Raw genomic sequence first — 16,808 nt, 5'->3', positions numbered from 1 at the left:
AACATCTATTTTCTCACACTTACTGTCATTGTTGGAGCCAGTTTCCATAACACCATAAGGAGGAGTGAGAAGTCCAGACATATACTGTCGATATTTCTGAAAGACATCAATGGCACATTCAGTCAGGTACAAATGTATAAAGCTGTTCAATGGATTAGGTAGTATTTACATTTGTGTGTCTGCTGCCTCGTGCCTCACATGCACACACAAAATATGAGGTAGTCAGACATGTCTTTTAACACCACACAGCCTACTTTCTTGACTGGAGCACGCTGGCTTTGTTTTATCAAAAGTTGTGCTAAAACAGTTTCCTCCTCCATCTTCCCCAGAGTATGACTTTGAGGGTTCTAATAAATCAATATTGTACTTAGTTGTGTGATTTCCCATAAAGGCTGTTTTAAAGCTCATTTGAAATTGCACTACTCAGCTGAACTCAAGCTAGAAAGCCGCTTTAATGTAGGGATGGAGACAAGGCGGTTAACTAAGGATTCATGCGAATCAGGTACCACTACAATTTTGGTGTCAATTTGAAATATACAGGATTTAGTGCAAAACTACTAAACATTTAATTCCAACGCACTAACTTTGGTTTTCAGAAACTACAAGTTTATGAAACACATAAACCCAGCATAAACCCAGAACCTTGCGTTATGTAAACACACACACACAAACTGTATTATAGATGAAACTTTTTAACCATAAAAATAATGTCCCTCCTACTGCTGTGAACTACATAATTGTAACTGATGTCAGTAACCGGTATTTTTCTTCAGTGAATGCTAGTGACATGATTAATAAGGTTCAAAGCTCTGTCTAGGGCTTAAGAAATTCACAGAAGCTAAAAAATAACACCAAATGAAAAAAATATCCTTTTATCAAATACAAAACATTCAATGAAGAAGTGACACATTTTTTGTTTTCAATCATACTATATTATTGTCATGCTTAGGGGTAAACATTTATAATTCTCTTCTGGAACTGTCAGAAAACAAGCTTGTGCAACAGGGATGCTGATTATCAGCATAAATAAAATGTGTCATGCAGTCCTCAGGGTGTGCAATGAGCTGATTGTGAACAACCAACCAGCTGAAATTCATGGAGGTTTCAACTAAGCACACGTAACAACCGAGACAGAAGATTTCCCTTATAGTACAATTTTAATTTGAAAATGTTATCCTTTGCTCTATGGAGCTGTTTGGATGTATTAACTTTTAGAAAGTGGTCTGCTGGATTTTAACAGATGCTTGAATTATCCTGTTAACATTTCTTTTTCTTGGAAATGGGTATGAAAATAACATCAATTCTAGCACTAAAGACTGAATGTCTTGCATTCCAAATAATAACAAAAGCTACAAAGACTACATTAATCTTAATAATCCAATCCTACTTTTAGACAAGCTATTATATCCTATAGCTTAGTTACACATTATTTAAATCTCATCCATAATCCAGCCAAAAACTTAGAGAGGCAAAACTGTATTATATCCCTGGTCAGTCACATAAAATACATGCTACCTCATTTGAGGGTAAAAATCTCCTATTTTCTTTCCCAAACTGTTCACTTTACCATGCTCTGCATCCAGTCCTATGCCTGGAACTCAGTGAGAGGAAGAACATGAGAAATAATTATTTTCTCAGTTCAACTAGTAAATCACATACATAAAACAAAAGAAAAACTCATTTTGGTTGGCCAAATGAAACAAGGGAAAGCATGTCACAAGGGGCTGAAATAACATTTTACTCAAACAGTAGATAAATGTTTTATTCTACCTTCTACTGAGTTTTGTCTTGAAATGTGACTTAGAGATGGAAAATTGAAATGTTTCATATAGAATGTGATAAAATCAAATTTTATAGGTTTTTTTCCTTTTGTTCTTCCTCACCATTCAGATTATATTTGTTTCTTTGTTCTGTTTTTCCCAAAACGGCATTTTCCCAGAAACACATTATTAGTCTACATTTAATCTACCTTGATAATGAACTTGAATTGCAGGAAGACCGTCATTTTCTCTTTTATTTCCTATACCACGTTCACAATCATCATACACCACGTGACAGTTTCCCTTCTGATTAATTCTGTAATATTTTTCCTGATTATTCTTCTCATGAAATGAAACATAGAACACACCATATAATTTCCTAAAGATCTGGAGGCCTAGCTTAACAAAAATACCTACAGTTAGAACAAGCCAGAATTGCATATAACACTTTAAAGTAGGCAGCTAATCCCAAAGCCCACCAGAAACAAAAGCACAGACTGACAAGGAGTTCAACGCTGGCATCTTCCACATGAAGGTCTGACCCTGCCACAGGATGAGTCTACTTCCGAGTCTGGTACAGCAAGCCCAGTGAGCAGTGTTGCCTGTAAAGGAGTTCAGGCAGCATTACCAGAAGAGGCACTAATTCAAGACATGCCCTCAGAAAACTCAAGTTGTTCAGACTCATCCAGGGGACTTCTGCATAAACGAAACTACCTTCTGTATCTGGGTATCTGGAGGGAGGACTGATACGACTGCCTACACTTGGTCTCCCGTGAAGATAACTCAGTGGGGTGTGGGTTGACATAGGAGGTATAATTTACACTTAAAATTGCATCACATCATCAGTCAAATTAAATGTCAAGGGACACTTATTTGTCAAGAAGTCATGGAAACACTGTTTGCTGAGAAACAAGTATGCAAAGACTTGGTAACTGCATAAAAATTCACAGTATCAGACGGAATAATAAAGTTCCACGCATGAGAGCTCTGAAAGCTGAGAAAATGAGGAAAACACAATACTGACTGTGAGACCTATGGTGTTACTGTAATGTCTGTAAATCAAAAGAAAATGCAAGTTAAAGTTAAATTGTACTTGTAGGTGGCATTTAAAATCATCCTGAAGATTAACAGACTAAATATTTACAAAAGTCTTTTGAAAATATATTCCACTGGTGGTATGAAGCCTGGAAAGGCTTTCCTTATGAAAGACAGCAACAGTTAGCAAATCATCATAAGCTTGTTTATTACCAAAAGTCCTCAAGTTCTTTAAATCCAACATGACAAGCAGGTTTTAAAATTACACTGTGACCTATTCACTTTGTCTTCAGATTTCTATCAACTTACAGACTCTACCATGCAACAGCTTAAAGATGACACTTCCTGCACCTAATATGACAACACAAGTAATAAAGACGGTATTTTTTTCTTCCAGTTACTGACCACCTCATATCCATGCAGTGGTGAAAATTAACACGACCTTTTCAGCCACTGATACAGCCTGAAGCACTGAAGAGTGCTGACAAGGAATAGTTGGGGATGGGAGAAATGGAGGAAAGTGAATCACACACTTGCCTTACTGAGGAGGTGCTGTGGGTGAATTTCCTACCAACAGTTCCTAAGGCCCTTCATTGTCAGATTTTCCAGTGTGTTCCTTCACATGCTCTTATTTAGACTGCATTGACAGTTAGCTGCAGTTAGTCTCAGAGGTTTTCATGACTACAATAGATTTTCTTCTACTCTGTGAACATGATTTGGTGTATTTTTATATGTTAATGTTTAGAAAGGCAATTACCATAATTCTGATGCAAGCTATCTCTAAATTCCTTACAAATTTTTCTAGCATACATAAGGTATATAAAATATGTCTCTGTAGTTAGTCTTTTCTATTCTGCTGCATGTACTGAAGAGCTAACACCTGTTTAAAGGGAAAGAAGGAGCAAAAAATAGATCTATACAATACAAACACTCCAAAACAAGCCAGGTAGGTGTGAAGAAAAATGATGAGCCTTTGTTGTCTATGTGCATTGTGTAGCAAAACCAGAGAACTCTTAACAGGAAAGACTCAGGACTGATGAAAGGAATAAATATTTGAACGCAGGTTCCACACCAGATACTCCCCTCAAGTGCAGCAGTTCTCCAGTCAGGAAAGAGTATTTGATGGACTGTGTGATAAGGACCCAGGCAACGGCGGTTTGTAGCACATGGGAGTCAAGTCAGGTTTCTGATGCTTCCCCGTGCCAATGTGAACCTACATGTGACCAGATGCTAGGAAGTATCTGGTAACATTGGAAGAAGTTTTGTAGACCGCAACAGGTGCTTGGTTGAATACATGAACTCTCTTTTTCTCCTTCTCTTTCTCCCTGACTCACAATCTCAACCCACAGTGTCACTCTTGACCAGATGCACTTCTGCTGCCTCCTGTTCCACCTAGCAGTGGCAGCAGAGAAGGTGACAAGGCAGAGACTTCATTACTTGCAAATTTGGAAGTAACACAAAATAATTCATTTCAGTTGTAGGAATTCTAGGCCAAACATCAAGGTGCCCTTTCCACACACACTTTTCAAAACGTTGTGCTAACTGTTTTATTAGATACTGTTGACTCTTACCTGACTTTGGCAATCCTCCTAGTACTAGCTGTCCATATTCCTGCAATGGTTTGTCTTGGAAAATATATGCTGTACCTTGACAGTGTAAGCCAGCTTCTCTATTTTCTTTTGACAATAAATAATTGATCACTGATGCTCTCAGTACAACTCTGTTCTTTCTCTGAGTTGGCTGCACCAGTCATATAATTTTGGCAATGAACCACCATCCCTTGTGAGTATTACTCATCAGGGTGCGTCACTCCCATGGTGCATTGTTTCTTCTTCTCTTCTCTCCAGAACAATAAGGAGAGAAGTGAATGAGCCCCTGAAGATCCCTGGACTCTCTTTTCACCCATCAAAGCAAGCAGAGATTGCTGTCTCAGAGTCTAGATCTTTGCCTTTAGATCTGATGCTCCAAAGGTTGCTCTTCACTGAACTGACAGGTAAAATCTCAGGTCATCTGCCCACTATCCATTAGTGTTTTCCCATAAAAAGTTTTTAATTCTTAATTCTTACAGAATTCCACAAAAAAACCCAACCCTGATAATCATATTCATAGCTGGTTTTACTCAATCTTGTTACACGGGGAAAACCAAAAAATACACTTGCTATTGCCCAATAGTATGTGCCGAGACCCACAGATGAGACTGGCATAATTCTGATTTCAGATACCACCTTCTAAGTTTACAAATTACTAAGTGTATTTCTCCAAGCAAGCTCAATCAGAGAATTTCGCTACATTTCAGGTCAATGTCACTTAACTGGATATCACAAAAAGGACCTGAACCATGGCTGTTTTACACTGGATAGCGAATCATTGCTTGAAGCTGGTGCTTCACTCCAGAACACAAAATATCCTGAGTATTACTAAACACTTGTCTTTGTCATTCACAAAATATATATATTCACTGTCACTCACGGTATAGGTAATAGAACAGAATTACGATATTTCTAAAGGAAAGGATAAAGACAAATCAGGAAAAAAACCAATGCTTTTGTTTAGCAAAACCATATCTTTATGTATGGTGGAAAAATAGAAGATCTTACCATGACTTACTGAACAGAGACTGTTATGTATACGTCAGTCTATCAAGTCATTAAAATGAGATAGACAAGGCCTGAAATAGCAGAAGTGAAGTACCATTTAGTCATATTTAGATAAAATAAATACAGGAAATGCCTGTACTAAAATTGCTGAATCCTGATCCCAGAATTAGTACAGTTTATATAACAGCAGATGAATCTGCATCTTTTCCATTTATTTACCTATTTACCATCTTCTGAATGTTTCTGCATGGCTCTAATCAACTATGCTTTAAATTTTATTTTATCTCTTTGTTTTGGAGGCATATATTTTTCTGTCACATTCCCACTTAAATCAATTTATCATGCTTGAAAAGCTCTGTATGCAGAATTTGCTTCACCACAGAATCCCCTTGATATTTAGTTGAGAAGAGAAATGCACCCAGCTCCCTGAAATCATGCCAAATAGCAGACTTGGCTACCAGATAGAAACCCGAAGATAAGACTGCACTGCAAAAAATCAAATCCAAGGAAATTAGAGCATGAGCAGTGATTAAACAAATTACACAGCCTATTCTGCTCCATCTAATTTAAATATAGAAATGCCGTCATGCAGCCCTCCGATTCTCTCTCCTAGAGGAATCCACTCAGGAAATGCAGTTGGGTGGAGACAGGACTTGGTTGGGAGGGGTGGGAAAAATTGCATATACTTAAAAGAGGACAAAGAAAATAAATGAAGAAGAACAAACAGTCCACTTGATTTATGTGTTTTCTTTTACTACACTTGTGTAACCCTAGAATAGATAAACTAGTTAAAGGAAAAAAAATGTAACAATTTAACTGCTTTTAATGTGAAGTTCAAATTTTCAAAAGTGGCTGAAAAAAAGCATCATACAATTCTGTATTTACTTTTTCACAGTTGTATCTGTGTTGAATTTGTTCACTTTAAAACCAGATGATGATGACTGTCAGCAGCAGTGCTTCAATATCAATACAAGATCAGAAAATAAAGCTGTGCTCTCCTTCCTTCCCCTTTCATTATCACTTGTAGGAGAGAGGTGGCAAATCACACCTTAGCTGGAATTTTCTGTATTATGTAAGTGGCAGAATAGAATCTCACTCTTCTTCAAACTGTTCTGCTATGTATACCTGCAACTGTAAACCTCCATCTTTATTAGCAAAGCTAGCAAATATGTCTCAAAAACAAAGAGCAGAACTACTAGAAGTTACCACTTTAACATAAATTTTCTTACCACTACAGCCAACCTTTAAATCTATATTGACAGCAGTTAGATCAAGCTAAGTCTGGCATCATCTTATGGGTCATGCACAAGGGAAACCTGTTCCAAGAACAATTTCCTAAAGTGCTAGGCACAAAATACTTCCTTTTACCCTGAAGCAGTCACATTTCCTATTTTCAGATACACTATTTTAATGAGGAGGGAATCAGAGATGCACCTTTTCAGGTGAGCTCAGTCTGGGTATGCTATGCAAGAAGACAGTGTACAAGGAAAATCAGAGACAGGTAATATGAGACTTGCAAACACAGGATGAGGCTGGCTTTGTCCAGCTCCTTGCCTGGGCAGCTATGGGCTGCCGCCTACACTGTTTCTTCCGTATGGTGTGCCTCCCTGCACTGATCTTTAGTATTTTTCTGGAACAGAGCGTCAGCTGAGACAAAAGGTCACACCAAGAAGACATTTATGTTTGTAAAGTGCTTTGACAGAATGGTAAATTCTGTAATTGCAGCAACACACGTGCCTTGTTTCTGATCACGTATCTTAACCTGCAGCGCAAGTAAAAAGCAAGGATTGTGTGTATTAGAGAAGTCAGAAGAGCCTCTAAACCAAGTTCTTGTTCCACCCTGAGATTACCACCTTGCAGATACAGAAGGCCTGATACATATGACCAACATATCTTTGCATTAACGTTATGAAAAAGGCTTCATCTGAAGAAATGTATGTGGAACTAGGTATGTACCACTGAGATAGAGAGAAGCTGCAAACCTCTCAGTGCAGGCTGTGCTCTGACAGTGGGTTGAAGTCATGCTCCTCTGTAATGAAATTCTGTAAGGTCACCACAAGGTCTGTGCAGTACTTAAGTCCTAAAAATAGGTTTTAAGTGCAACTTAAACGACATATTGGCCTTATGTTGACATTGTGTGCAGCAGTGGCTTTATCTATTGTTCATAAACAGCTTCTTCTCTTTCCTCCCCTTGTATTTTTGTACAAGGAGATCTGAAACAAAGAAAAAGCAAAATGGTGAGCAGATATGTAACTCTGCTTTTCATATTTAAAACCTCTAAGCACAGAATTATGTTGGTCTAGAAAGTTGTTTTCATCTGAAAGGAAACTCTAGGTTAAATATTAATTCCTCTACAATCAATATAAACCTCTTAATGAGTTCTGTTGGGTCAGTCTATTGCCATGCTTTTGCTTCTCACAGAAACAAACACATAACAACTTCCAATACTCTTCTAATATTAAAGGCTTCCTTTTCATGGGTAATTCCTCAAAGCGGTTGTTTTTACTCGATTCTGCCTAACCATAATGAGGCTATTTCATAAATGTAAATAAGTAAACATACAAGGGAATTTCCCTTCTAACATTAGCCTTTCTTCAATGTTTTTAAAGCATTATTTTGATTACAGTGTGAGCTGCTTTAAAAGCAGTTTGTGCAGCTCACTCAGTAACACTGCTGTGAAGTAAAAACATGTACCATATAAAATAAGAGGGGAAAACCTAAAGACAAACTAAATAATTATAATTCAGGAAGTATGACTGAACATAGTCTGCTCCTTCTAGTGCATGGAAAAGAGTGTATTCCAACACAGAAAATCACTCACCATCAGACTGATATCACTCAACAGGACCCCAAAATACCTGAGCTCCAACTCAGCTAGCAGTCAGTGCAATGGCACCACTAGAATTACCTTGACAGCATAAATCTCTCGTGGGTCCAGCTGCTCACATCCAGAGGCCCCTTCATGCACAGTATATTATAATAAATGCTGGCTGTGGTACTTCCCCACCAAAGTTCACAATAATATTTCAACTACTTTGTAACACAGTGTTTAGTTATACTGCCTGACATCCACACGCGCAGCCCAACGTCTCATGGCCCTCACCTCTGAAGCTCCCTGAAAAGGCTTGTGAAACATAGTCTCCTCTGATAGACCTGTACAGCTGCATCTTGTCTAAAGATATCAAAACATACTGGAGAGGAACTGGAGAGTTTATCAAACTGAAATGCAGACAACGTTAAGAATTCAGTTGTGCTGTAACACAGGGATTAGGTAAAATACATTAACAACCTTCAATGCAACAGCCTTACGTGGACAGGGAAGTTTTCAAGGTTTTTCCCTCCGACATTTTACTTAGTACAAAAGCCTGCACACCAAATGCTGATCTGTGATTCTAACCCAGAGTCTTGCTGTGGCTGTTTCTCACGCAATCATTTCTTTAGACATAATGTAAAGTAACATTATTCATTTCACCTCAGCCCTCGAAACATTTTTAAACCTCATCACAGGAGAGGACAGTGAGGAATGGAGGCACACAGGGATGGAAAAGAATGAAGAAAGTCCCACTGAAAGTTAACTGTTAGCTAAGAAAGAAACATTAACAAGAAATAAGAAGTGAAAATGTTCTGGTGAGCAATGGGTGAAGGGTAGCAGGGGAGTGCAATACACAGCCTAAATAGATTTCTTCAGTCCACTGAGCAGATGAGGTATCACAAGGAGTGGACAGACCTCAGGGAAGAGGGTACACTAAGAAAAGGAGACAGTATGAACTGACTGACAGATATGCCTAATAAATTAACTCCCTCCTCTCTCTTGTTGCCACCAAAGAAGCACTTCTACCTGTTGATGTCTTAGATAGCAATTTCACAACAGGCGGAAGCTAGGCTCCTTAAATCTGCCTGTCGTTGCGACAGGCTAGGCTTACAAGATTCTGCAGATCAAGATGAACAGCACATAACACAACTTCTACCAATTTTCCAATCACAAGCTTAATCTCTATTTTCCATAAGCATTGCTTTCCTTTGCTATTTTGTTATGTTGTGGCACCAGGATGTAAATTATAAGCAAAATTAGAAGAAAATAGGATAGAAAATGGGACTTTCAAAGGAAGACAAGAGAGTCCAAACTACTCTGAGATTCTGAGTGACCTGTTTAAAGAAATTACAGAATATTCTCACAGATCAATTCAGATGGGTAAAAATAATCCAAATCCTTTTCGTTACCATTTAAATATTACTCAAATTGTGTTTTTTCCAATTGAGCTGAGTATCAAGCCTGCAGCCTAGTTTGACTAGGCTGACACTTCAGTGTGAGCAGGAATTTTGTATTCAAAAGCCTTTGTTTTCTATTTATTTCATTTTATTTTAATGGGAGTTTCTTTCACAGTAAGATATATAATCACAAAAAACGGTGACCTTGATTTTCATTCCTCACTATCAGCCTCCATTCTCACTATAACCTGTCATGTTATCTATCATCAAGATTAAAAAGCATTCGAGACATGCAGCTGGGCACAGTAATAAAGATGCACTGTAGATTTTCTTAGGTGGAAAAATAGCAAAAAGATGTTAAGGATGAATCTACACATGACCAAAAGAAAAAAATGAAGCAAGAGGCACATAAAAAAATGGAGACAACTCCAACAATGAAGGGTAAAGTACTGAACTAAACTGAAAAATAATCTTTCCAGAAAAAGAAAAAGGGTGGAAGGAGAAGAGTACGACATCATATCAGTCTCCTCCCCTATCCAATAGAGCCCTGAAATCATCTTGACTGGGGTCCAACGTTGCTAAGTTCTACACACAATATGAAAGGTCAGATCCTGTCTCTCCTGCCTCCCACCCAGAAAGGCTCACAGTGCACTTAGAGGCAGGATGCAAGCAGGCAAGTGGCACAGCACAAAAGGTGCAGAATGGCACAAACTAACTAAATACAAGAAGAGGATATTTCACTGGGGATTTCTGTTCACATAAAGCAAATAAAATTATACCAGAGCATGAGAAAACTGAGAACAAGAAGTTCACAGCTTTGGCAGTCATCACAGGACAGACCTCAAAAGGCTGAAATGAGAATGCCTTAGGAAACACTCTCTGGGATGTAAAAGAATGGTATTTGTTACATCCTTGCACTACAGCTATACCACCAAAAAGGGATGCAATGAAGAAACAGAGCCAACACTATTCCAAACAGAGGTTTAACTAGACATAACCAGATTCAAAGAGGCACAGTTAATAAGTTTATGTGGAAGGACTACACAAATGATGATGGTGGAAGACTGTAATCAACTGTAAGAGAAAGGCAGTCACTGAAGACTCACTAACAGACCATTAAACTTGGCCATAGAACACATATGTAAAAACAGCAGTTCTGTGAGGCAATTTGGCAAGGAAATTCCATATCTGAGAGGCAATGAGAAAATCTGATTCCTGCACTAAGACTCCTCCAGAAACAATTTGCCAAGATCAAGCATCCTAAACCTGTCAACACAAATGCCCAAGTACCAGCTCCTCAGGGGAGAGACAACTTCTATCAAGCTGGCTAAAAATGTTCCATGAAACATTGGTGGCACTTAAGTTTGCCATTCTGGAAAACCTGGCTTTTAAAAGTATATTCTAAAACTTATACTTGACTTTAAAAGTTACCTATTTGATAGCAAGCTCACTAGAAACTGAACAAATTTTCTGAACTTTTATGTTTCTGTTCCATTTGGGCAAACAGTCATTTCTTCTGGGTACCCCCTCGCACATGGCTAAAAGAATTTTCACTAGCATATTGAAATCTCAACCTACCCTACTAGATTAATAGGTTTAATACAACCAGGATGTAGAGTAACACATTAGTTTTGAAAGTAAAACGTCATTCTAGTTCATTGCTTTCAATTGTTCACTTCTTAAATATCTTATTTCCTTCTTTTTTATGGAATCATTTTTCATTTGTTTGTTTAAAGGATGACAAAAAGGTATTAAAATAAATAAATCAGGCTGTGCTGGGGAGGCGCTACCACCTGCTTCTCATGAACCCTGGCTGTTCTTCTTCCAAACCCATTGGAAACAATGTATTGCAATGAATAATATTTACACAAAGAAAACAGCTGTACTAGATAAATACACTGTTTTTACATGGAAAGCAAACTAAATTGGTTTTCAGAAGAGCAGGAAAAATAACAGTGCATAATATTACTACATTATGATTTTAAATAATTTCTGTAGATTATCAAATGAAGATGAATGGATTGCTTAAGACTTACATTGCACAAGTACATTTTGAAAATTCGAAGAGACTCAACAAGGACATTACAAAGTGTTTTTTTAAAGGGCTTGCTAGGAGGACACAGTAAATAACCCTGGGTCTGGCTGTGCAGTGGCAGCTGGGAGGAGAGAGCATCTTGTCCACTCATCTTTCTGTCTGTTTCTGTTACACTGAACAGTCCCTGATAATTTTCCCAACATTCTCATTAAAAGCACACCCAAACAAACCTTGCTGTCTGTGTTATAATTGTGGCCAAAATGTGTCAGACCTTCTGTACTCAGCTCCGAGTAAACAGACTCCATTCTGCTGCTCTGCCTTCCTAAGGAAACGTAACTGCTTTGCCTGGCAGGAAATTCCTCCCTTTCCTCCCTTCTTCCCAGTCACTTTTTGACTCCAGTGGAAAAACTTTAAGCAAATTTGAGATAGGGTTCAAATAAGGTCCTAGAAACTAAATAAAAATTACTGATAGGAGAGAGATCCCAAATATTCTGTTACGACTAAGGGAAAAGAAGGCAGCGTTCTTTGTCACCCATTCACTCAGTAACAGCCAGCTGACCAGCCTGTACACTCACACCAGCTGGCTAATCCTTGAGGATATAACTTCAAACACCACATATGTTGTTTACCATCAAGAAGATACATCATGGAAGTTATGGTAAATATTGGTGGCAGGAAAGAGCAAAAATGGAAAGGAAATCAGCTTTTTGAGTCCTTCCACTCACAGAAAAACTTTTCAATCATTTTCATTGGCTGTGATTATCTTTATATCCCAAACTTACTTGCAACTTCAATTCTTATTCTTAGCAATTCTAAGTGTTTTCATTATGACCACACACTGGCATGTCCTAAAGTTGCTATTTTTCAGGATTTTGTGGGCACCAGTAATGAAGGTGCTAAGCATCTGAAACAGGCAGCTCTGGCTTGGAATACATTGCTATTACCTGCTGTTACAGTGGTAAAAAATATGCATGGGCATTGTTATGCACCTCTGATAGGAGAGAGGCAGGTTCTATTGAGAAGTAATCTGCTATACTTCACCCTTTTTCTGACAGCAAGAAGAATGATTAATTCTTGAAGCAAGCATATTGTTATACTGGGACAAGATTTTCTGTCCCTCTAGAAGACAAGACGAGGTCACTGGTAATACTAGAGTTAGAGCATTTCTTAATTGAAGGGCTACCTAATTTGCAACGACCTACGCTTCCGTCTGTTTTTGTAGGGCTCTTTCTCTGTCGTGAAGCAAGACAGACAAAGCTTGTTATTGTCACTTTGATACTGTGTATCCACTTACTGTTCAAAGACAGTCTTTATATAGAATATGCAGTAAAATAAGCTACAGCATGAGTCACTGCAAGAGTCCATGCTTCTTGAGCATTATGAGGCACCAGAGGAATCAAATGACTTGCGTATGGGAACAAGGCATTATCCACCAAGCCACAAGTGTAATTATAGAACAGCCTGTAAGAAAGTTTTCATTAACAGAGAGAAAACGCTGCCTTCACATCTAAATTCACTTCACTTAATTCTTCTGTTAACTCACAACTCTAAAACAGTATTAGAGACAAGTTTTGAAACCCATATTGTAATAAAAATCAAATACATTAGAAATAAGGCAAAAATATTGTTTCCATATAATATGTATATATTTTTCCCTATATGGTAACTGCTGTTTATCTGATCTGTCTTCCTTTGAAAGTACTGAGGGGAATTCAGTGTTATAGAATATGAAGCTGTACACATATGCCTACCATATTTAACTGGCTAGTTTTCAATTTACAAGTATTCCCCTACACAGTGCTAGCTGGTTCTTTAAAGAGCATCACAGAATGCAATTTTATACTGTCTCTTTAGTTTTATAAACTTCAGATTTCTGTGAGAGTCTTGGTATCTTTTAGATAAGACAGCCACTGTAATCTCTGTCTTTTATGCGAGTTCATTATTTGCATAACTCCTATGGAATTAAAGTCCATCATACACACCTGTGTTGGAATGGATCCTTAGCTGACATAAATTAACAGCTTCACTGGCTTCAGCAAAACTGATTTGTATTTATTGATCTGTTCCAATAGCACTAACGAGCACCTGCCTTCTGGCAGGAAGGCGTATTGTCCACTAACTAGTACTGAAGACTAGATCTCAGGAGATCTCTGCCATATTCCCAAGTTGCCACTCACTCACCATAACTGATACTTGAACCAAAACTGGTTCAAACTGGGAAATGTGAAGTCTGACTACCCTTTAACAGATTTCCTGTTCATTTCTGCAGTGAGAAATTTCATCTTTGGGAAGGGCCACATACAGCCAGCCTATGTTCCAGCTGTGTCCTGGCCCTCTTCTATTCCCAGGCACTGTTGCACTGCCTCAGCAATAGGGAACGCAGATAAGCACAGGACTTCAAAGGCCCCTCCGCAGAAGAACCACATAACGATTTCAGAAATCGTTTTCACCTCAAGCTTTAGGAAATCACTGTAGGTTCCAAAAACAGTAAACAAAAGCCCTATGGAATAGTATGACATACTCTTGCCACTGTCTTGTAAAAACATCTGGTGGTGGTTTTTCATGGCAAAATCACAAAGGTTTCCGATCACCGGTATCACCTAAGCTTAACAAACTTGACAGGTGTTACAAAGATGGCATGCAAACAGGCCTGCAGACCTATCGAATGACTGCAGGGCCCAGTGAGTGTCTGTAGTGCCAGCTTCAGCTAGAGCTAATCCTGCTGCAAACAGAAACAAGTGGGAAAACACAGAGAAGAGAAGAAAGTGCTACTGCCCGAATACTTAATAGGGAATTATTTGTCAACAATAGCTGCATCAAATCTGGCCTCTTACAAAGGAAAATAGCTACAAGTGTTCAAAGGTGCCATTTTAATGAAGAAGTGAGCAAAATAAGATGCCAAGCAAGACCAACACAAGCCTGCTGATTTCCTCCGCCCCAAGACAGAAACTAAAGGTCTGATGCACCAATGTGTTAATCCAATTTCAAGTCAGTGTGACTTTTTTCCAAAAGACATAAAACTCAAATAATGCTTATATATCAGCTTAATTAGAACAACAGAGAGATGTAATTCAGGAGGGGTTTCCAGAGTGTATACTAGTAGCAGAAGGAGATGACGGTGGCCAGAAAAGCTGTTTCAAGCTACCAGATGAAAGGTAAGTGACAAGACTTTGGACTGAACTGACACTTCCTTTGTTGGAGCAGCACTCCCAGTAGAGAAGCTGATTGTCTTTTCTCTAATTTGTGCAGAGCTACATTTTATCTAGATCTCTCACCATCACCCTAAACAGTACAAAGAACAGTAACACACGCATTAAAAACAGCTCCTAAAGTGGCTCTGTCTAGTAGAAAATGCTACAAAGAGCCTGACCCAAATCATCTCTGAATTTATCAGTATGTTTTAGAAGTTTCTGAAAGATAAAAGATTTATCTCCTTAGAACTAAAATTCTCAGTGTCACATGTTAGGCATGGCTTACTAATGAGAATGAATACTATGTTTGGTATGTTCCTTTATGGTTCTCTTTTCATGCCTTGCAGCAGAATGGTCAAACCTCTGCAGCTACGGCATCCAGAGGCCTGCTTTGTGGTGGCTCCTTGTCACGCAGCCCAAGCCATACTCTCTTCCTGCATGGACAAGTGGCAGAGTTCAGTTTTCAGACACTGAAACAGCCTGATGGGCAGCAGGAGGCACTTGGCAATTAGGCAGCAGGGTAGCCAAGCAGCTGCTCCCTGGTACCTGACAGGAAAAGGCCATAGGCCAAATAGAAAGAACCTGCAAGCTAGGGGTGACCAGCTGGGCACCAGGGTTATTCATGAGGGACTGTTTAACTTGATCTCTATAATCAGTGCATCACCATCCCTGTGAACACAGCCCAGTGGAATGCTACTGAAATAAATACTTAATATTTGTAAAACGCTTCAAGGTATGTAGATTAAGGATCCCACAGAACTGCTAAACAAAATAATATTATTTTGCATTCCTTCAGGAACAGACAAACACTACAGTATGTAACTGGGCTGATATCTCTTTAAATATAGATCATTAGAGCTCTCCTGAGATTCCCATCAGTGTCAGTAAATGTATGTACAAAGAACTACTCATTTTATTATCTTACAATACAAAACCCCATGCATATATCCACAGTCATTATATATTCAGTACATTCCCTTTAATGTCAGTACATCAACTGCATTTCAGTTGAGATTTAGCATTCATCATCACATTCAGGCAAGTTTTGTCTTGCCTTCTCATCTCCCATACTTGATCTGCCTCTTTAAACTTGGCATTTCTAGCAACCTCTCCCAGCTAGGTTTTAAAAGTAGATTCTTCTCTCTGCTCAATAAGCAAGAGAACAGTATATAATTTCCTGTTTTATGTACATCTGGCACTGTAGAATGAACCATTGCATCCTACCAAGGCAGCAGAAAAAAATAGCTGAAAATCCTCCTGTATGGAAAACAGCTCTGCAGCACTGGCTATGAAACCTATTACATATTACATGAAAGGTTAGCAGATTTCCTGGCAGAATATAGTACAGTATGTGGGATTTCGTTGCTGTATAGGAACAGAGCACTGACAGAGAGAGGGCCTTCCATCAAACACTAAATGGCGAACCTCAATCTGCTTTTCTCTGCACTAAATAAAAAATGTCAAGAGAAATCTGGCAGGAGTCTACACTTTCTAATGTTAATATTTTGAGTGATAGCCTACACAGAGCATCTGCAACAAAATAACCTTCCCTATTTAACTGGCAAACAAGCTGAGGGTACAAAATATCCTAAAGCACTGAAATTACTTAAGCAACCACGCTCCATTTATAGCAACGACTTAGGCGTTTCAGAAACTACACAGCACTGACATTCAGTGATCCCAGGGACAGAATTTAAAGGTATTTCAGCATTCAGAGACACAGTTACCTAAGTGCTGGCCCTCTTAACAATCCCACAATGAGCATATGATAACTTCGGGCTTCCACGTGAGGTTATGAACTATCTTTATCAAGCCTCCAACTCCAATAAGAGAGTTATTAAATGAAGATGACCCTCTATTCAAATACAGTCTTAAAAAGGGGAACCATGATGAGAAGTTCATCTTTGCAATGATAGCACACAAGGCCAAGCAACTGCTGGTTGGGACTGTAGTGGGAATGATCTTACAGTAGCATTAGAAG

The 16,808-nt window shown here is 38.6% G+C and overlaps 1 protein-coding gene across 8 annotated transcripts in view; it reads right to left on the bottom strand.

Moving 5' to 3' along the window:
- RAPGEF4 (Rap guanine nucleotide exchange factor 4) overlaps window positions 1–16,808 on the bottom strand; it is a 158,566-nt gene that overhangs the window by 84,025 nt on the left and 57,733 nt on the right. For all 8 annotated transcript variants that reach the window (XM_040603595.1, XM_040603593.1, XM_040603594.1 and 5 more), the window contains one exon: window positions 24–96. In XM_040603595.1, coding sequence (XP_040459529.1) covers window positions 24–96 — 73 coding nt within the window. The remainder of the gene's footprint in view (window positions 1–23; window positions 97–16,808) is intronic.

Source organism: Falco naumanni, chromosome 8, assembly GCF_017639655.2.
Source record: "Falco naumanni isolate bFalNau1 chromosome 8, bFalNau1.pat, whole genome shotgun sequence".
NCBI classification, from domain to species: Eukaryota; Metazoa; Chordata; class Aves; order Falconiformes; family Falconidae; genus Falco; species Falco naumanni.
Note: the sequence above shows the minus strand (reverse complement) of the source record. Positions and strands in the feature narration are given on the sequence as shown.